At 51.7% G+C, this 21890-nt stretch overlaps 2 protein-coding genes across 6 annotated transcripts in view; both read left to right on the forward strand.

The window, feature by feature from the left end:
* The first annotated feature begins 1148 nt into the window (after positions 1-1148).
* Positions 1149-16115, forward strand: LMBR1L (limb development membrane protein 1-like). Of its 5 annotated transcripts, XM_005877342.2 has the most exons (18): positions 1164-1571; positions 3969-4053; positions 4458-4565; positions 5100-5133; positions 6075-6214; positions 6399-6502; positions 7097-7220; positions 8000-8068; positions 8208-8272; positions 8622-8694; positions 8770-8853; positions 8947-9023; positions 10071-10148; positions 10298-10371; positions 10608-10698; positions 10799-10865; positions 15156-15317; positions 15511-16115. In XM_005877342.2, the coding sequence occupies exons 1-18, from the start codon at positions 1500-1502 to the stop codon at positions 15576-15578; spliced, it is 1575 nt and encodes a 524-aa protein (XP_005877404.1). In that variant the 5' UTR covers positions 1164-1499; the 3' UTR covers positions 15579-16115. The 5 variants fall into 5 exon arrangements, with proteins under 5 accessions (XP_005877406.1, XP_014404120.1, XP_005877404.1 ...); XM_005877344.2 differs by lacking the exon at positions 4458-4565 and having other exon boundaries at positions 1149-1571; XM_014548634.1 differs by having other exon boundaries at positions 1163-1571; positions 8622-8853.
* Positions 16116-17846: 1731 nt separating this feature from the next.
* The window catches only part of DHH (desert hedgehog), a 4802-nt gene continuing 758 nt past the window's right edge, over positions 17847-21890 (forward strand). Inside the window, exons 1-3 of the mRNA XM_005877411.2 lie at positions 17847-18402; positions 21077-21338; positions 21624-21883. Of these exons, the coding sequence (XP_005877473.1) occupies positions 18100-18402; positions 21077-21338; positions 21624-21883 (825 nt within the window). The 5' untranslated portion in view covers positions 17847-18099. The remainder of the gene's footprint in view (positions 18403-21076; positions 21339-21623; positions 21884-21890) is intronic.

A 21890-nucleotide genomic window follows, 5' to 3' on the forward strand; every position in this document is an offset into this window, starting at 1 on the left:
TCCCTCCAGGTAGGGCCCTGACCCATTCATGTTTGTTCCCACAACACACTCAATAGACCCAAGCCACCTGTCTATCTTCTCCTTTCCTTTGCAGCAGACCCAAGGACCCGGCTAGCTATCTTCTCCTCTTTGTAACTGTGTCTACTCTCTCTCCTGGTTGAAGTTCTGTTTACATCAGGCTTGGTTGCTAAGAGGAAAATCAGCTCCCAAGGTTCTATTGCAAATCACTGGGGAAACAGAAAAGAGGTCAAAATAACTTGCCCCATGGTTACAAGGGTATAGAATTCACTTGTTAATTCTGGCACCAGATAGTAACTGGATGCAGTCTAAGGCCTTTAGAATTGGGCTCTTACTCTTCAATGGGAGGCTTTGCAAAACTCAGCCCTTCTTTTGCTTTTCTGCACTGCTTCCTCCCATTCGGAGGAAGGCTTTAACTTCAGGAAGGTGAGGCTTTGCACACATACTTCCGCGGAGATCTCAGGAAGGTCACTTGCATGCCTTAATGATGTGACCTTGGGCATGTGACAAGCTCTCACCTTTTTCTAATTTCTAAAATGCTAATCACAACACATTTCTCTTAAAGGCTGTGATATTAAAATGAGATAAAGTCTGTAAAGTGAGTGGTACCTAGGTCGGCTAATGTTTGATTCAGCACCACTCAACAATGGTCCCCTATGGACATTACCTCACAACGTTTCAGGAGAATATTTCTGTAGTTCACTATTCAGGGTTTTATTTTAGTATTTGCTCTAGCACACACTTGGCCATCCCAAAAGTGACTGAGTGAAAACTGGCCGCGAAGGGGGCCTCCCTCCAACATATATACACTTTCAGAAAATGGTGCTGTGGACCTTGGGTTCCTGGGAAGCGGTAACCTTTCAGAACCCCCATGGAACTCTCACATCCTCCCTGGCTGCCTAGTTCCAAAAGGTTCATTTAGCCACGGCCGAACTAAACTTTCAGTCGTTACTAAAATTCTCTCTCCTCAACAGCCGGAGGTGAGGAGTCGGTTAGTTTTAGCTTGAGCACCGATTGGCTTCAAAGATACCGCCTCCTTTCACGGGGAAAGCCTATCATCGTTTCTCTACCTATGAGCGGCAGCTCTAGGAGCCAATGACTTTCGCTTTATGAAAGGAACCCGCCCATCCCTTGTGTCGTCACTCGGCCTCCGGTAAAGTAGAATGAGGACTGACGCTTCCTCGTAACGAGCCTAAAGGCGGGTGTTTACGTTGAAACTTGACTGAGGCCCGACCTTAAAGGGGAGGGAACAGAGTAGGGACAAGGGCCCTTTAAAACAAGGCGCGCTGGTGCCTGCCCCTTTAAGGGCGGGGCGTCCGGACGTCTGAATCTGGACCTCAGATTACCTACCCCGAGTTTCCGTCGCAGGCTGCGAGGAAAGGCTCCTCGGCTGGGTCCGGGTGCTTGGCGGCGGCGGCTTTATCCCCGCCGGTCCTCCCCGGGCCCGGAGACACCCCCGCCCCAGTCATGCGGAGCAGAGTATGGAAGCAGCTGACTACGAAGTGCTATCCGTGCGAGAGCAGCTATTCCACGAGAGGGTCCGCGAATGTATTGTGAGTGTGGGACCCGGGTAGGAAGGTTAGGGCCAAAGGGTGTCGCGGGAGAGGGAGAGGTTGGGGTCGGAGTACAACCACCTGGGCTCAGAGCGCCCTCAGACCCCGTGCGCACCAGGGGCGAGCAACGAAAGGCCCCGGCCCGACGGAAGGACCGGTGCCCCAGCTGGTGAACTAGTAGTAAGTCGGGTCCTCTGGGTAGTTGCGAGATAAACAAAGCCCATCAGTTTCAAAATCTTCCCCCGCCCAGCCCCGTCGTTCTGGGCGTGGGTCCCCTTGTGTCTGAGAGTTTGGCGAGTCTGCCCGTCTTAGACCGAGAGGGATGGATTTGATTAGGGGAGGGCTGGTTTGCATTTACTTCCCAACTGGTGTTTGTTGAAGGGGGACTTTGGTGGGACTCCCACCTTGGAAGAAGGGACTCTTGCTGGTGTGGATTCTACTGGGTAGAGATGGAGAACAACGACACCTCCATCTCCCCCCGCCACCCCCTTATTGGTGTTTGTTAGGAACCCTGCAAGTGGAGGTTCCTAGCTACCTATCCAAACATTTAGGGATTTCCCCTGTGAGTGGTTCCCCTCAGTGCTCTAGAGAGCACCTGGCTGCCTCCCTCCCTCCCTCCCTCCCTCCCTGCCACCTAGAAGAGCATCAGCTGAACCTACCACAGCAATGGACTCCTCACTTCTGGGCGGGGTGGGGGGACACTCGGAGGCGCTAAGGAAGTCAGGTCTTCGCCAGGCCTGCTTCGAACGCTCATCTCTCTCCTTTCTCTTGAGTCTTCTTCCTCTGAGCTCCCCAGGGTAGCCCTCTCTTCCACATACTACATGGAAAGGAAACGAGAAAGGTTTGAAAGAATAGAAATGTTAGTGAGTGGGCCCATCATTCATTTTTTTCTCAGGCTGGGCTCTGGTCTGCCCTGGGCAGCCTCAGATTGGAGGAGGGATAAAGGGAGCCACTACTTCACTGAGTCTGTCCTTATTTATGAGTACTGAAAGGTAGGAAGTATATTAGTCCGTGTGTAGAATGCCAGATCTGCTTTCAGGAATCCTTCCTTATGTGTACCTAAGTGGATAGTCCCACATGGTGGGGTTGGGCATACGTTGAGGCTCGTCCGGGCCTTGAGACAGTGTATGGCCAGAGGCCCACATTCTTAGAGAACCGGGAGGGATGCGACCTTGGACAGAGAAGCAGCCTCTTGGATGTCTCCCCCATCCTTTAGTCCCATTAGCTGAGGAATCAGTGCTGGGCAAGGGCAGCCTGAAGGCTTCTGGTAGCTCCTCCACCTGGCACCAGTTCTGCTCTAGGGAATGACCGAGCCTCCGCTGGAACTGCGTGTAACTCCAGCATGACCTTTTGAGCCCTCCCACCTTCCTATTACGCAAGCCCAGGGTGGAGCACTAGGCTGTAAAAATCCTGCAGTTCCAATCTGAGTGGCTCATTCTACTCTGCTTTCCTAATGTCAAAGGCTACAACTTTGTCCTAGACCTCTGGCTCTCCTGGGGTCTCTATGACTTTGTTCCACTTTGTATGGATAGCTGTACGCAGATTTCCTGTAGCGTCAGCTCCTCTTGGGGACTGGAGAACCCACAAGACTGATCCTGCCTTCTTGGACTACTTGAAATACAATAATGTCTCTTCTCAAGACTCCCTGTTTATGGAGCCAAACTGAGCAGTAGCTCTTCCCCTGAGCAATAGCAGCTAACTTGGGGTAGGGTGGGATGCATGCGTGTGCAGAGTAACTTGGCTAAGCCCTGCCTTAACTATCAGTTGGAGGTCCAGTCGCCCAGAGGCATGGGACAGGCCTTGAGACGCCTGGCCCTAGAGTTGGGAAGTCACTTGAGGTAGGGAGCAGGGATTGACTGCCTTTAAAGAGGCTGATGCTGACTCTAGAAACTTTGTAGATATTGGGCCCCAACTAAGTCTTACTCTTAGGGGCAGAGATTAAATGAGGCTCTGATTTGGCCCAGAGCATACCTGATCTTTCAGGGCTCCCGATTGATTTTTAAGAGAGACAGACAGCAATTTGTTCCACTTATATTTTTTTAAAAAAATATTTTTATTGATATCAGAGAGGAAGGGAAAGGGGGAGATAGAAACATCAAGGATGAGAGAGAATCACTGATCGGCTGCCTCCTGCACGCCCCCTTCGGGGGATTGAGCCTGCAACCCAGGCACATGCCCTTGACTAGAATCGAACCCAGGCCCCTTCAGACCGCAGGCCAACCCTCTATCCACTGAGCCAAAGCAGCCAGGGCTGTCTGCTGCTTCTTAAAGGCTCCTGAGGCCTTGACTAGAAGGAAGTAACAGGGAGAAAGTATGCAGCCTTGTTTTGGGGAAGTGACCCCATGGGGCTATGGAATGTTCTTAGAGTTTCTCATCCCAGCTCATGCTCTGCCATAGATCTCAACGCTTCTGTTTGCGACACTCTACATCCTCTGCCACATCACCCTGACCCACTTCAAGAAGCCTGCTGAGTTCACTACAGGTACCTGTGACTTCCCTCCCTTCTGCTCGTCCTCTGCCAGTGTTCCCGTTGCCATGGAGCCAGCCTCAGGAGAATGGGTCTATGGCGCCTGCTGGGAAAGGAGAGGTGGCTGTTCTGGCGCCTTTGCCTCTTCTACCTCCCTACCTCCACAGGCAGGGACAGTGTGGTATAGTGGAAAGTCTAGATAGAAGTGTCCACAACCAATAAAGCTGCTGGGCAAGTCCTATAACTTTTCTGGCCCTCAGTTTCATCCTTTCCAAAATGCGCCTAGCAGTCTCTACCCAGTCCGTTGTTATTATGTGGACCAAAGAGATGGTTAATATAAAAGCCCTCTGTAAACCTAAAGTGGGCAACTGCAAGGTGAATGTTATCATGGGCACAAGCTCTGTCACCTCCTCTCCTAGTGCTCCCACACCCAGGACCAGAGACCTCCGTGACCGCTGGGACCCCAGGACCTGGTGATGGTGGCCTTTCTCTTTCCAATCTGTGCTCAGATTGGAGCTTTCCTTCCTGTAGGCATTGTGTGACAGGGAGGTGGGAGGAGGGGTCCACACACTTGCCTCAGCCTGTTCAGATCATCCTGTCCTGGCCCTAGCCTTTCTTCCCCTCCATGAGCCCCCACCCAAGAAGGCAGCTACTCCTCACTCTAATTCTCTTGGGGACTTTCTCTGTGAATACCCCCCCCCCCCCCCCCCCCGCTTGCATTTCTCTGCTGCACCCAGCCACTGATGTAACCAACCTCACAGACCAGTTGTTTATCATATTTTGAGCTTACAAAAGAGGAACCTGTGATGGGGAAGGAGGGAAGTGAGGGAGTTTCTAGCCTGTTCTCTCTCCACCTGGGGCCACTGCTACCTTGGCCAGAGAACAGGTTGTGGGGTTATAGCATGAGCTCTCCCAGAGCCTCCTGTCCAGCTCTGCCTCTCTGGGCGCAGGCCCTTCTCTCAGGGGGCAGGGACGGGGAAGGAAGGCACGCTGCAACACAGATGGTTCCCAGAACTGCCCACTGATCTTCTGCTTCTTCCCCATGCCTCTGTCTTTTGTAGTGGATGATGAAGATGCCACAGTCAACAAGATTGCGTAAGTGTTGCTGCCTGAGCACCTGGCACCAGTTACCTTTAAGAAGCTGAAATCCAGTGAGGCCCTGGAGTTGGCAGAGAGAGTGGGGTGTCACAAAGTAAAGAGAGAGTTTCTGCTTCCATCCTACTCCTGGTTTCTTCCAGCTTTACCCTACCCTGGGGATGCTTGGAAAAGCTGCTCTTCCTGTCTCCCTGGTTAGGCCAGGAGCTCCTGGCATCCTCAAGGCCGGAACTGTCAGCTGGGGCTTGAGTCACCAGAAATGACTTCAGCTTGGCTTCACCTCCCAGCATCCATTGGGAAGGGAGTAGGGTAGGATGCAGATTAATGAAAACAGCAGGGGATGGGGAAGGTAGAACCCCTGAAGGGGAGGTGTGCTTGAATCTAAGGATGAACCTTATTCCAGGCTGCTATTATTCACTAGCAAGTATAGAGAAAGACATAGTGATGACTCCTCTGGGTCAACAGGTTATAAGAAGGCAACCATCCCCCCTTGATGGACCAAATAAATAAAGTGTCCCTTCTTTTCAACGGCATAGCCACATGGGGTGACCCTGCTCTTATGTGGGCTGAAGAGGCAAGCTCAGAAATCCACATCTCTGATTAGAGAAGCCAGGCCTCTTAGGTTGGCATTATGCCTGGTGCACCCTACGGGCATGTGTGGGAGGATCACATTCCTGAGGACGTCTGGGCAGGTGACATGGCAGGTGACCAGGCTCCCATAAATGCCTGAGATGTACCCATCCCATGTGCCAAGGCTTCCCTGAAGGTAAGGACTAGGGCTGGGGGGCAGTGAGTGGAGCCCCAGCTGATGGCTCCTTCCCTGGTCTGTCACTGCTAGTTGGTTCCAGGAGAAACTACAGGTGCCTGCAGGGATGAATGGGGCTTCTTGGACCCAGGGAAGTGTCTGAGCTAAGCAAGGACACTATCTTTTCTCTACCCAGGCTCGAGCTCTGCACCTTTACCCTGGCGGTTGCCCTGGGTGCCGTACTGCTCCTGCCCTTCTCCATCATCAGCAACGAGGTGTTGCTCTCACTGCCTCGGAACTACTACATCCAGTGGCTCAACGGCTCCCTCATCCATGGTGCGTGGCTCCTGGTTACAGCTTGGGATGGCGATAGGGAGCAGAAAGTGTCAGGCAGATACAGCCTTGTACTCATTAGTCATAATCACACCATCCCCAGCTTCCCGATCACATGATCAGTCCCCAGTGGGTTGGGCCACCCTTTTCTGACCACCTCTGCCTTTCCTTTTTTTTTTTGCTCTAGGCCTCTGGAACCTCGTTTTTCTCTTCTCCAACCTGTCCCTCATCTTCCTCATGCCCTTTGCATACTTCTTCACTGAGTCTGAGGGCTTCGCTGGCTCCAGAAAGGTGAGTGAGTGATGAATCAATCAATCCAGGCAGGAAACAGAATTCCACTCAGATGTTTCAACTAAAGAGATTTTAATGGAGAAACTATTTATAGAGGTATAGTCAGAGTTGAGGAGATCAACAAGGAGTTTGAGGCGCTAGTAACATCAGGAAGTCATTACCACCATAGGCTTGTGGGAGCAGAGAGAAAAAATAGCTTTTGGAACCCAGTTGAAGCTGTGGAGGTGCAACCACCCAGCAGAGGAGCTGTTGGTCCTTTCTATTGGGCAAGCCGAACAGGAAAACCAAGGGCAAAGGGCTTGTGTGATGCAGACCTCAGGAGTCAGCCTCCCAGGGCAAAACAAGGATGGGGAAAGGCCCCGAGGAGGGAGGTTACAAAGGAAAAATATCGAGAACGGAATGGATATTCTGGTTGTGGGGTAGGAGGACAGAGTGATTTAGCAGAATAAGAGGGAAATGCTTTCCCCTTTCTCCTGAATCCAGTCCTCTGGTTCCCCTAGCCAGGCTGCCATTCCCAATGTTGCCTTCCTTCCCCACACTGCCCCGACGTTGTTGGCAGTTCTCTCCACCCACACCTATTGCCTTCTTCCATAGGGTGTCCTGGGCCGAGTCTACGAGACAGTGGTAATGTTGATGCTCCTTACTCTGCTGGTGCTGGGCATGGTGTGGGTGGCGTCAGCCATTGTGGACAACAAGACCAGCAGGGAGTCACTCTATGGTGAGAGGGCCAGCTTCCTTCCCACGCTCCAGGCTAAGTGGCTCATCAGTTGGCAGCTGTTCCCCTTCCTGGATCAACTGTATCCCTCTGAGGTGGAGAAGATTGAGATCATCTAAACCGTTAGAAAGACCCTAACTGGTTTGGCTCAGTGGATAGAGCATTGACCTGCGGACTGAAGGGGTCCCAGGTTCAATTCCAATTGGAGGCACATGCCCGGGGTTGCAGGCTCAATCTCCAATAGGGGGTGTGCAAGAGGCAGCCAGTCAGTGATTTTCTCTCATCATTGATGTTTCTATCTCTCTCTTCCTCTCCCTTTCTGAATTCAATAAAAATATATATTTTTAAAAATAATAATAAATAAATAAACTGTTAGACTGAAGTTTCTAAATGATGGACTTCAGGCCAAAACCAACCTGCAGGAATGTCCCTTTGGGCCCATGCAATGATTTAAAAAACATATATGAGTCAGTTGCCATATATATATATATATGTTGGGAGGTTTCACATTAATATCCAGATCTCTGGCTTTGCTTGACAAGGTTGAGGATCTGGCCGCACTAGTCCTTGGTGACTGGGGCCGAATAACAGTTGTGCCCTTTAGGTAGGGCTTAGGATCTCGTTTGCTATAGTCCCTGCCACTCCCTCTTCTGCGACACAGGCCAGCTTTCCTGATGTGCATTACTTGCCTAACCCCTGTAGGTTTTGTATTGTCTCTGAGGCCTGTTGTCCCAGTAAGCAGGAAAGAGATGGGCTGACTGTACTGCTTTTTTTACCCTTAGACTTCTGGGAGTACTACCTCCCCTACCTCTACTCCTGCATTTCCTTCCTTGGGGTCCTGCTGCTCCTGGGTGAGTGTTCAGGGTCTGGGAGATAATGGGTAAGGTCCTTGGATCGGAACCACAGGGTGGAAGGAGAGGGAATGGAGGGGTGGTGAGGGGGAATGATGGAGAGAAGGGTCTATCAGGTGACTGGCTCCTGTCTCCACAGTGTGTACTCCGCTAGGTCTCGCCCGCATGTTCTCGGTTACTGGGAAGCTGCTGGTCAAGCCGCGGGTATGTAGTACTCCTTGCCTTTTGATCCTGTGGGGTGAGCTTCCTGCCAAGCTGGAGCCAGAAAATAAAACAACCCTATGATTGTGTGCTGCACACCTTGCAGAGGGCCACAGCCTTTGTTGGCTCCTGTATCCTCCACCCCCATCATCTGGAGCTGGTTACCAGACATACAAAGCAGAACACAAGGCAGTCAGGAGGGATGGATAAGTTGCTGACCACAGGGTAGTGAATAAGGGGTAGGGGAAGGAATGGGATGATAAAGCCCTGGGATGAACAGGGTGCTCCTGGGGCCCTTGGGATCTGAGAGCCCCTGGCTATTATTAGTCCCTCCCTTTTCCCCTGCTCCCAGGTGCTGGAAGACCTGGAGGAGCAGCTGTACTGCTCAGCCTTTGAGGAAGCAGCTTTGACCCGCAGGATTTGCAGTGAGTTGCAATTCTTCCCAGGTGGGATGATAGGCATGGCTTGGGCAAGGGCAGCACCATCTTCTCTGCTCTCAGATCCCACCTCCTGCTGGTTGCCTTTGGACATGGAGCTGCTGCACAGACAGGTGCTGGCTCTGCAGACACAGAGGGTCCTACTGGGTATGTGAGTTAGTAGGGATGGGAATACCTGGCTTTCCTTAAGAATAGCCTCTTGTTCCAAGCCTGTGCTAACCGCTTCCCATCCCTGCACAGAGAAGCGGTGGAAGGCTTCAGCCTGGCAGCGGAACCTGGGTTATCCCCTGGCCATGCTGTGCTTGCTGTTATTGACGGTGGGTATATCAGCCTTGATGAGGGTGGGGAGTAGAAGGCCCTTGAATAATTTAGGCCTTCTTAGGGAAGAGGAAGGAGATGCAGGGACCTGGTTATCTTCAATCATAGTAGTTACCTCTTACTGAGTGTCTACTTTGTGTCCTGCCCTGTGCTGAGCACAGCAATCCCAATTTTGTAAATGAAGAAACAGGGAAGTTAAGGAGTTTACCCAAGGCCACAGAGGGCCACTGAGTAGTTACCCAGGCTTGCTGTGGGTGAAAATAAGGGTTGAAATTCAGTCTATCCCCCAACTTGCCACAACCTGGACTTGGGAATAAGTCTTATCAATCTGGAGGACGAATCCATTTTTCTACTTAGCTTTTTTGCAATTCTTCCACCTGGAGAGGGTGTATCTTATAATACCCTCAAAGTGCTCTGTTGCTAGCACCAGCCTCGAGGAGGTCCCATACAGTGCTTGGAAACTGAAAATGTTGGAGCAGAGTATCTGCTTTTTTATTTATCTTTATTTTTTATTTTTAAGTATATTTTTATTAATTTTAGAGAAGAAGGGAAAGGGAGAGAGAGATAGAAACATCAATGATGAGAGAGAATCATTGATCAACTGCCTCCTGCATGCCCCCTACTGGGGATCGAGCCTGCAACCCCGGGCATGTGCCCTTGACCAGAATCAAACCCAAGACCCTTGAGTCCACAGGCCAACGCTATATCCACTGAGCCAAACCAGCTAAGGCTGCTAGGTGGGTTTTTTTGTGTGTGGTTTTTTTTTAATAAAATTTGTTTTGTTGATTGATTTGGGAGAGAGGAGGGGAAGGGAGGGGAGCGAGAAAAAGAAACATCAATTTGTTGTTCTACTTATTTATGCATTTATTGGTTTATTCTTGTGTGTGCCGTAACCGGAGATCAAACCCACAACCTTAGCGTATTGGGATGATGCTCTAACCAACTGAGCTACCCGGCCAGGGCAGAGTGTCTGCTCTTAACATGTAACTCTGGATACTGTTATGGGCTGGAGCATGGATGGGAATCTGTGACCTTGCCTCACACAGGGCCTATCCGTGCTCATTGTGGCCATCCACATCCTGGAGCTGCTCATCGATGAGGCTGCCATGCCCCGGGGCATGCAGGTACTGGGCTGCCCTCCCACCATATCTTTTGGGGAGGACCTAAGAAAAGCTGGAGTGAGGGGGCAGAAACTGAGGCCAGAGGGAAGGCTGGGTGCTGGGTGGTGCTGATTGTGGAGAGTGCTCCACTGTGATACTACTTCATTTCTCAGGGTGCCTCCCTGGGCCAGGTCTCCTTCTCCAAGTTGGGCTCCTTTGGTGCTGTCATTCAGGTTGTACTCATCTTGTATCCTTCTGGAAATGCACAATTTTTTTGTCTTTTGAATGTCTCCTTTGGGGCTCTGGGCAGACTTGTAGTAGGACTGATGGGAAGGGGGCAAGTAAGTCTTCACCAACCTGAGGTTCAGAAATAAAGAAAAGACTTGATTTTGAAAGGAGGTCTGGGAGAAAGGGGCTTATTCCCTTTGAGATGAGGCATTAGTCCTCGGGAGCTGGCCAGTTCTTCCCTAACCCCAGTGGCAGTTATCTGATGGTGTCCTCGATTGTGGGATTCTACAGTTCTCCACTCTTCCGGGGCCTGCGGCCCAGATGGCATGACACAGCCATGACACAGGTAATTGGGTTGGAGTAGAGGAGGTATCCTGGAGGCATCCCTGGGGACTAGATACTGGCAGCTCTGCTACCTCACCTCCCCTTTCCTTACTCCTCCCCAGATAATCGGGAACTGTGTCTGTCTCCTGGTCCTAAGCTCAGCACTTCCTGTCTTCTCTCGAACCCTAGGTAAGTAGCAAAAGGAGATAAGGGAATTGGCTTCTTTTTAGTACCTACTAGTGCTAAGCAGACATTTTATATACATGTTCTCCCTAAATCCCACAACAAACTTATGAGAAAGTATTATGCCCATGATACAGATCGAGAAACAGGTTCTGTGAAATGCTTGTGCTGAGATCAGAGTAGTGTTGCTTCAAAGCTCATACTTTTCCATTACATCACATAGCCTTCCCCATTTACTTCTGTCTTTTTGATTGAAAAGTACCACTTTTCCCCTAAATCTTCCTTTGGGCTGGATCATCTAATAAACATTCTCATTTTATTTCTTCTTTTATTGTTGATTTTAGAGAGAGAGAGAAACATCGATTTGTTGTTCCACTTATTTGTGCATTCATTGGTTTATTCTTGTATGTTCCCTGACTGGGATTGAACCACAATCTTGGCATATTGGGACAACACTCTAACTAACTGAGCTCCCGGTCAGGGCTAAATATTTTTTATTTTGAAGATGAAATACAGAGAAGCTAATTAATTTGCCCAATTTTATAGCTAGTTTGAGGCAAGGCCAAGTCAGGCTAGAACCCTTGTCTCCTTAATCTCAGTCCAGCGCTTTTTGCACACACCAGGGCATCAAATAATACACTCAGTCCTTCTTCTATCTTTAGAACTATGATCTAGAATTACCTGGTAGAAATTTTTTAAAATGTAACTAGTTCACTCCAGGGTAGTATGAGAGTTATAGGTAACCCCCCCCCACACACACTACATCATTTTCCATATATCATACATGATTTAAATTAGTTCTATTTGGACACACTCTCTTGAGCATGCCTGTGCTCTCTTTTCTCAGGTGTGTACTTTTGCTTTCTTTCTCCTAAGCTCCAAGGGTCCCCAGGATACTTGCAACCAGGAGAGCAGTAGACAGCAGCAGCTTATCCCAGGCTAACCCCCTGAATCTGTCTCCAAGAACTCTCCTTTGGCCTCTGTAACTTCCTTTTCCTGAGTCCATGCAGCCCAGCATGACTCACTTCTGTTACTTTGACTTCCTTTCCCAAGTCTAGGCAGCCCAGCCTAGGCTCCCTCCTGTTACTGTGATCTTGTCTCTTCTATTTTAAGTCTCCTTTTTTTCACTGTCCCCAGCTTTTTTATAATATATATTATACTAGAGGCTCGGCGCATGAAATTCGTGTGTGGGGGAGGGGGGGGAGAAGTCCCCTCAGCCCAGCCTGTACCCTCTGCAATCCGGGACCCCTCAGGGGATGTCGGACATCCCTCTCACAATCCTGGACTGCTGGCTCCTAATCACTCACCTGTCTGCCTGCCTCATCGCCCCTAACTGCCACCCCCACCGACCTGATTGCCCCTCACTGCCTCTGTGTGCCGGCCTAATTGCCTCGAACTGTCCCCCCCCTGCCGGCCTGGTTGCCCCTAACTGCACCCCCCGCTAGCCTGGTCACCCCCAACTGCTACCCCCCCACCGGCCTAGTTGCCCCTCACTGCCCTCCTGTTAGCCTAATTGCCCCCAACTACCCTCCTGCCGGCCTGGTTGCCCCCAACTGCTCCCCTGCTGGCCTGGTCGCCCCCAACTGCCCCCCCTGCCAGCCTGGTCACCCCACGCAGCCTGCTGTTCAGTCATTTGGTTGTCCCTCACTAACCCCCCTGCCGGCCTGGTCATAGACAGCCATCTTGTAAGGATGTGAGGGTTAATTTGCATATTACCTCTTTATTATATAGGATTATTGTATTATTTATTTGTATTACATTGCTGATTTGGTGTGCAGAAATTAAAGTAATTAATGCCATACAATAACATTTTATATAAATCAACTGCCCCTCCTGCTGGCCTGGTCACCTCTCACAGCTCCCCCGCCGGCCTGGTTGCCCCACACAGCTGCTGTTCAGTCATTTGGTCGTCCCTCACTAACCCCCTGCTGGCCTGGTCGCCCCATGCAGCCTGCTTGTTCAGTTGTTTGGTCGTCCCTCACTAATCCCCCTGCTGGCCTGGTCGTAGGCAGCCATCTTGTGAGGGTGTGAGTGTTAATTTGCATATTGCCTCTATTGTATAGGATAATGACTAGAGGCCTGGTGCACGAAAATTCATGCACTGGAGCAGGGGTCCTTCAGCCCGGCCTGCCCCCTCTCACAGTCCGGGAGCCCTCAGGGGATGTCCTACTGACGGCTTAGGTCCCGCTCCCCCCTTGGGGAGCGGGACCTAAGCTTCAGTCTGGCCTCCCTCTGAAGGAGGTGACTGGGCTGATCAGGGGAGGGTGCCACCCCCATTACCCCACTGCTGCCGCCACTGCCGGCTGTGGCGGCTGCGAGGCCTGAGCCCCGGGCCTCGCAGTCACCAGGGCTCATGGCTGCCTGAGCCTACGGCTGCTGTGAGCCCCGGGCCTCGCAGCCGCCGGGGCTCATAGCTGCCTGAGCCCCAGGCCTTGCAGCTGCCTGAACCCACGGCTGCCTGAGCTCATGGCTGCCTGAGCCTCGGGCCTCGCAGCCCCTGTGGCTTTGTCCAATGGATGTCCAGAAGACGTCCATCCTAATTAGCATATTACCCTTTTATTAGTATAGATGTTTTATTTTACCTTATTTATTGAATTTATTAGGGTGACATTAGTTAATCAATTATATAGGTTTCAGGTGTATAATTCTATAACATATCTGTATATTGTATTGTGTGTTCACTACCCCAAGTCAAATCTCCTTCCATCACCATTTACTCCCCCATACCCTTTTCTACCTCCCCCCACCCCCTGACTGTCCCCAGCTTTAATGAATGTACTCTCTAAATCAAAGATCAAAAAAATAAATTAGTTCTATTTGGTTCTTAAGTCCACACTCTTTCCCCTGTAGCATTTATACTTAAACCATGAGGGTTTAGTAGTACACTAGGCTTGTAGTTCCATCAGTTAGTTCCAATTAGTTGAGGTGGAGTTTGGATATGAACCATAGCAGTCTGATCAGAGTCAGAGCTCTTAGCCTCCACACAGCTCTACCTGCTAAAAAAATACTAGTGACTAGCTTATAAGTTCCTGGCCCAGGAACAACTGGTGGGCCCAGGTAGCTCCTTGGAATACCTGGAGCCAGAGGGGACCCCATTGAAGAACATGCCAAACTCTGGCAGGGAAGTTGAAGCAAGCCTAGCTGCTGGCACTTTCTTCACAGCCCTGAACTCCTCTGAGACAGAGCTTGGGATGTAGGAATAATTAATAGCAGGAGAGGCCAGGGTTAATATCCAAAATATATAAGGAACTCATACAACTTAACAAAAGGAAGACAATCCAATTAAAAAATGGGCAAAGGACCTAAATAGACACTTCTCCAAAGAGGACATACAGATGGCCAAGAGACATGAAAAAATGCTCAAAGTCACAATCATCTGAGAGATGCAAATCAAAATGACAATGAGGTACCATTTCACACCTGTCAGAATGGCTACCATCAACAAACCAACAAATGACAAGTGCGTGAGGATGTGGAGAAAAGGGAACCCTAGTACACTGCTAATACACTACTCCTAATAGATTGGTGCAACCATTATGGAAAACAGTATGGAGTATTCACAAAAAATTAAATATGGATCTGCCATTTGACCCAGTAATCCCACTTCTAGGAATATATCCTAAGAAACCTGAAGCACCAATCAGAAAGAATTTGTGCACCCCTCTGTTCATAGCAGCACAATATACAACAGCCCAAGTGCCTATCAGTAGATGAGTGGATAAAAAAGCTGTGGTACATTTATACCATGGAATACTATGTAGCAGTAAAAAAGAAGAATCTTTTACCCTTTGAGACAGCATGGAGAGACCTGGAGAGTATCATGCTAAGTGAAATAAATCAGTCAGAGAAAGTCAAGTATCACATGACTGCACTCATATGTGGAATCTAAGTAACAAAATAAACTGATAAATGGAATGGACCCAGGGACATGGAAGAATGGAACAGAGTGCAGAATCCCAGAGAGAAGGCAGGGGAGAGTGGGTGGGTGAGTGGGACCTTGAATGCATAACCCATGGACACAGACAAAAGGGTGCTGAGGGTCTGGGGCGGGGATGGGGGTGGGCTGGAAGGGGTCAATGGGGGGAAAGGGGGGGACATATGTAATACTATCAACAATAAAGAATTATTTTTAAAAAAATAATAAAAAAAATAAAATCCCCCCCCCCCTCAAATAATAGGAGGCCAACTTATCAGTTGCAGTGTTGAGATGTGGCCACCAGGAGGCAGCAGAAAGCTGGGCTCTGAGCCAGGGAGGGGCTGGGATGCCCACCTTCTATCCTGGTCTTTGTATTTCAGGACTCACTCGCTTTGACCTGCTGGGTGATTTTGGACGCTTCAACTGGCTGGGCAATTTTTACATCGTGTTCCTCTACAATGCAATCTTTGCGGGCCTTACCACTCTCTGTCTGGTGAAGACCTTCACCGCAGCTGTTCGGGCAGAGCTGATCCGGGCTTTTGGTGAGAGGGAGTGGGAGTCACAGGCTGGTGGGGTGGAGCCCTCTGGAACAGTGGTCTTTCCAGCAAGGGAAATGGCAGGCTTTCTGCTTTACTTGTAACATGCTTCATCCATCCATTTTGTGGTTTGGTTGTCTTATCCCAGAGGTCTGGACATATGTCCTACTTTTGACTGTCCGCCTTCCCTCTTTTCCAGGACTGGACAGACTGCCATTGCCTGTCTCTGGTTTCCCCAGGGCATCTAGGAAGACCCAACACCAGTGACCTCTAGTTGGGGGTGAGAGGGGAAAAACTGGACACTGCCATCTGCTACCCAGTCCTGAAGCGACACCAGGAGTGGGTGATCCTTAAGACCTGGAATCTGAGAGGGGTGGGTGGCAAAGGGGAGCTGAGCCATCTGCACTGTTGCATAATCTGAGCCAGAGTTTGGGACCAGGCCCCCTTGTTTTTCCAGATTTAACTGTGGGCCTTAGCATGGGGTGGGACTGGGTGACTTGGGTCTGGCTCCTGGTCTCAAATCCGTTAACACATCAATCTGCCTCACTGCTATTCCAGGCCATGCCTGTAGCCATGTTTACATGATTTGATGTGCAATAGGGTTGGGTGGGGACAGGGGAGGGACTGAGCAGGGGCAGATGTGGGGGGCAGATTGTCTCCCTTTGCCTCTGGTCCAGAAGAACCTAAGCACTGTGCTATCCTGGAGGGACTTTGGACCACCAGAGAGGTGAGGGTGTGGGAAAGAAAAGGCCACAACCATCAGCAATAAAGTTGATCCCAAGGTTTGCTTTGGTTTTTTTAAAAGGCTCTCTCTGTGTTTATTTGAATAGCCTTGCTCTCCCCGCAAGTCCTGAGTCTTTCAACTGAGAGAAACAGAAGGGTTCTGTCCACCATCCTTTCCCTTCCCCTCCATCTGCATTCTTAGTGTTCTTTGAGGACTTGGGTCTGGTGTTAGGCCAAACAATTAGGCAGTTGGGAGCTCCTCTCCCTTAGCCTAAAGCTGACTGGTCCCCTGACTCTCCTTATACTCATGACCTTGTTTATGTGCCTTGGTTATTGGGGGTAGGTAGGCATGGGTGTAGGAATAGGATAAGATCCCCTTGTGTACACACACACACACACACACACACACACACACACACACACACACACTCAGCCCTGTCCTCCCTGATTTGACTGTTGGATGTGGAGTAAAAGAAGTGGCTAGCTAACAAAGGTCTGTGACCTACCTCAGAGAAGAACCTAACTCCATCTTTCCAGAGGCTATCAGTGCCTTAAGTACTATGCAAGCCCCCTGCCATGTTGGGGCTAGGGACAAAGTTTCAGCTCAGGGTTATGTATATGTTGCATTGAACAACATTTAGGGGCACCACTCACCTCATAGTCTTAATGTATAGTTATGACTATTTTCTTGCAAATGGCAGGTGTATTGAGGAAGGGGTGCTTTTTTCCTAATGTACACAAAGGTGCCTATAAGTGCTAGCTATGGAGCTGCATGAGGGGTGAACATGGAATACAAAAACAAACAAACAAACAAAAAAACCCACAAAAAACAGTGTAGGTGCTGTGCCATGAATATTTGCTGAGCACTCTACTATAGGCCAGGCACTTAACCATGGGGTTACATGATAAGTTTGTGCTTAATTACTTTGTCTAGTAAGGGTGACAGATAATTCTAACACTGAACCACAATAGATGGCAGTTAATTACTGGTTTTCCAGGAAATAGAGGTGGTCAGTGTCAAGACATCAGAGAAGCTTCTTAGAGAAAGTGATTTCTAAAGGAGAGTAGATTGGTGGGTGATGTGTAGCAGGCTCAAAGCCTCTGGGATAAACCTGAGTGACTGGAAGCAGAGCTGCAGGGGGGTCCAGAGAGGAAGAAGCTAGAGAGGTGGCTAGATGAAAGGTGAAAGGAAACCAGTTAGAGAGTTCAAGTAGCCACTGCCCTCCAGCAACTTCCAATTGACAAGTTATTCATTTAAAAAGAAGTTGGGTGTCTAGCAAGGACAAAGGGGCCAAATTTTGAAGTTCTAAAGTAGACTATAACTTGAAGCTCTGTTGCTCACTCTAGGGAAAACTCCCAGCAGAAGGGATGGAAATGGCAGAGGTTTGGGGAAGACCACGGAGAGGCAAGGGAGGCTCTGGTTGTATGCCCAAAGAGCATGGTTGACTTTGGGCAGGAACTGGAACCAATATTTCTGGATAGTAGCAGAGGACATGGCCTGCCAGGGTAGGCTTTGGGAGAGCAAAGATCCAGTTCAAATATCAGAGGAGGATGGTTTGGTACCAAGCGCAGACTGGGAGGTAGAAGGATGCTTCACCAGACAGCCAAGGACTGTAAAGCTGTGAGGGTTTCCTAGGCAAGTAACTACCTGGTTTCCAGGATGGGACACACCTCAATCTCAAACTGGACCCGTGGTGACCGGCTAGAGCCCCCGCCCTGGTGGTAGGGGTCGGGCCGGTCCTGGGCGGGGGGCGGGGCCAGGGGGCCACTTAAGGCGGAGCCCGGGCATTGTGGCAGCGCCGGAGCCTGGCGACAGAGCCAGGCTGAGCTGGCAGCCACCCACGACCCCACTTCCCTGCTATGATGGCCCGCCTGTAGCAGGTTACTGAACCCCCGCGGGCATGTAGGCAGAGTAGCGGCAGCCAGGTGCGTAGAGCCACAAGAGCTCTAGGGCACTCTGGGGGCAGTTCTGCCTGCTGCGCTCTCTGGTGCCGGGGAATGCCCAACTGCCAGGCGAGCTGGTAAGGATAAGAACGTTCCCTTTTGGCCCGAGTCCGCTGCATCCATGGCGCTGCTGGCCAGTCTGGTGCTCCTGTGCTGCTTGGCACTTCTGACGCTGCCAGCCCAGAGCTGCGGCCCGGGCCGGGGGCCGGTTGGCCGGCGCCGCTACGTGCGCAAGCAGCTTGTGCCGCTGCTCTACAAGCAATTTGTGCCCAGCGTGCCCGAACGGACCCTGGGCGCCAGTGGGCCAGCCGAAGGTAGGGTTGCCAGGGGCTCCGAGCGCTTCCGGGACCTGGTGCCCAACTACAATCCTGACATCATCTTCAAAGATGAGGAGAACAGTGGCGCAGACCGCCTGATGACCGAGGTAAGGTGGGCCTCTCCTCACCTGCGCCAGGGCACTGCCAACTTCTCTGCTTTCCTATTGCAGCCCCGGTGGGTGAACTGGGCTTCATGTCTAGAAACCTTAATCTCAAAGACCTTCCTCCACCCCACTCCTCCCCAAAATAAAACTTCTGCTGGCTGGACGGAGTGATCAGGAGAGATCCAAACTGGGAGAGACTTGGATGGGGAGAGGAAGGAGGGACTAGTGAGAGTGAAGCTGGGAGAGACTTCGAAGGCGAGGGCGGGGAAAGGGGGATGGCGGCAGGCGAGACGGGAAATGGCTGAGGCGTGGACCGGGGGTCAGCTACCGAGCCAGGCAGGAAGGGCTGGGGTGAGCTGGGGGCCAGAAGCTGGCTAGGCAGTAGACAGAAAGCTATGCCCTTAGCCTGGCTTTCTGACCTGATTTTGGAAAATCTCTGTGAGCCAAGAAGACTGAAGGAGGCTGAGAAAGGGTGGCCAAGAGTCAGGTCACCGGGCCATCTACCTGAAGGAGGGGCCGGGTGGGAACTGTCTCTGGCATGGGGGAGGCATCCTAGAACTGGGGCAAGGTCATTCCAGAGTCTGAACGACTGTCTTGTGGTGAAAAGCAGTACTCAATCAGAAGAACAGAGGGACCCACCTGAGAATCAAAGGGTTCCCCTGTCCCTCAAGCCCAGTTTATTTCAGGGGCTTTTGTTGGAATTTTAAAAATAATATAAACTCAACTACCACGTATTGAGCATCTGGGGCAGATTAGAACTTTACCAACCGAGGGTGAGGTGAGTAATGCTTTGGGAGAGAAGGCCCACCTCTGGCCAATGATCTCAAATGTCGGAACTGGAGGAAATTTGGAGGTCACATTCTTCCACCATCACCCCACCTCCCATTTTACAGTGAGAGCTAGGCCCCAGGAGGAAAAGTGATTTAATCAAAGTCTTAAAACTAATTAGTGACATGGCTGGGACTAGAATTCAGGACTCCTGATTCTAAGTCCTATACACTTTCCATTACACCACCTAATTGTGTATGGAGTGGGGAGGTGGGGGGAGAGGGAGGGGTACGGATTTCCTCTGATTAATTGCAATAGTTTTCCAGGTTACTTTGTTAGGAAAACCTGTCTAGGGGAGAAAGAATCCCTTCTTTCACCCAGAGATTGGGAAGGGTCGCTCCTTTCCTTCTTGGTCATGGAATGCTTCCCCTGGCTGCCACCTGCAGCAGAGTGGGCAGAATAAGGGACAGACCCGGGAGGGGCTCTGACAGGCTTGGGAACCCTTTGGGTCCTGCTTATCTCCCACACCCTGGCTGCAAAAGGCCTCCATTGAGTTGGTTCTGCACTGGGCTGCTGCCCCCGCAGGTCAAGGCCTCGGGCCTCCTTAAGGGACAAAACGACAAAAAGTTGGAAGGAGTTACCACTTTTCCTGTCTTTCCCCTCCCCTCCTCTCCAACCCTGCGGAGGTGTAGAAGACTCAGCAAGAAGGGCAGGGGGAAAGTGTCCCTCTGGCAGTTAGGAGAAAGCCAAGTCCAAGGTGAGAGGTCGGAGAGAAGAAGAAAAGGAAGCTGTCCTCTCTGCGCCTCCTCCCGCCGGGTCCGTGCCATGGTGCGCGCCAAGGTCTCCGGCTCCCAGAATGGAGCGGCCAAGATAACCGCGGTCTCACTCCCCCGGGCGCAGGCTTCCAGCCGCTGCTGCTTTTCCTCCTCTCCACTCCCACCCTGCAGGGGGCCCCCCAGATCAACACCAGGGCGGCTCCGGCTATTCTCAGGTGCTACTCCCACGCCTCTCTGGGCTGCATCTGGACCAGAGATGGAGAGATGGCAGCTTTCAGCACTGGCAGAGCCTGAGCTGGAACCCGGAGGTCTGGCCGCGCTGGGGGAGGGGACTGGCTGGCCGGAGCAGGGATAGGGGGCGCGGCTTTCTGCCCTTTCCTCTCCCTGAGCCCGGGTGGCTGAAAAGCGCCTTTGTGGATGGAGCTGCTGAGTCCGCTTCTCCCGGCGGGTCCCCGGCCTCAGCCCGGGATTCTCGCTTGGTTAAGTCATCCCGGAGAATGGCCATTGTACTTCGTGCAGCCCCCGCCACCCCAACCCTTTTTCCAGCAGCCTTGATCCCGCACGGCTCCGCTAGGGCACCTCTGTGGGGGGCAGTCGCACTAGGAAGGGGTTAATGCTAGGGGCCGAAAGGAGGAGGAGGAAGGAAGGAAGGAAGCGATGCCCGGTGCCAGGGAAGGCAACGAAACAAAAGATGAATCAGGCGGAGGGAGGGCAGCCGGGGCTTGCGGTGGGGGCCAGCAAACAGGAGCTCCTCTCGGGGAGTCAGGCTGTTCAACCCCTCCCTGGCCAAGCTGCCACCCGCCCTCTAAACCTTGCTTTCTCCCAGGTTGAGCTGAAGTCCCAGAATGAGTTGGGGTGAGGAGCCAACATTAAAAATAGGAAAAGAGCTAGATAGAGGCGCCTCCTGTCTCAGACTCAGACGTGACCCCACAGTTGTCCAACGATGCTTTGAAAAGGGCGTGCAGATAGGCGACTACACCTATGCAGGTTCTCACTTGCCCAGGGCATTCAACAGCGGAGAGGGAATGGGGTGGGGATTGGAGGCAGAAGCATCTACCCTCCCATTCAAGTCGCTTTTGCCCCCAAGGTGGTGGTAGTGGTCATGAGGAGACTGACACCTTCATTCCTGACAGCGATGTAAGGAGCGAGTGAACGCGCTGGCCATTGCTGTGATGAACATGTGGCCGGGAGTGCGCCTACGGGTGACTGAGGGCTGGGATGAGGACGGCCACCACGCTCAGGACTCACTCCACTACGAAGGCCGTGCCTTGGACATCACCACGTCTGACCGCGACCGCAACAAGTATGGGTTGCTGGCGCGCCTGGCAGTGGAAGCCGGCTTCGACTGGGTGTACTACGAGTCCCGCAACCACGTCCACGTGTCGGTCAAAGCCGGTACAGTGTGTGTGTGTGTGTGTGGGGGGGGGGGTGGTGAGGCCCGCCCAAAGGGAAACTGAGGCTGCACAGCCCCGTTGCGAGTCTAGGGGAGACCAAGGTGGCTGTTAGTGTTATAAACCACCCTTCCATTTCTGCCCAGGTTGAGGCCAGATCCCTGGGAAATTGCAGTTGTCCCGGGACTGCTGAGGTCTGCGCTGGGCTTGACCACATCTTTAAGAATCTGGGCTAACATTCTGGAACCACTGGACTTCATCTTATCCTCTCTATGCTTGTTCCCTGCAGATAACTCCCTGGCGGTCAGGGCAGGCGGCTGCTTTCCGGGAAATGCCACCGTGCGCCTGCGGAGTGGCGAGCGGAAGGGGCTGCGGGAACTGCATCGCGGAGACTGGGTGCTGGCGGCAGACTCCGCAGGGCGGGTGGTGCCCACGCCGGTGCTGCTCTTCCTGGACCGGGACTTGCAGCGCCGCGCCTCTTTTGTGGCTGTGGAGACCGAGAGGCCCCCCCGCAAGCTGTTGCTCACACCCTGGCACCTGGTGTTCGCCGCCCGAG

The sequence above is a fragment of the Myotis brandtii genome, unplaced genomic scaffold, assembly GCF_000412655.1.
Source record: "Myotis brandtii unplaced genomic scaffold, ASM41265v1 scaffold517, whole genome shotgun sequence".
Taxonomy (NCBI): domain Eukaryota; kingdom Metazoa; phylum Chordata; class Mammalia; order Chiroptera; family Vespertilionidae; genus Myotis; species Myotis brandtii.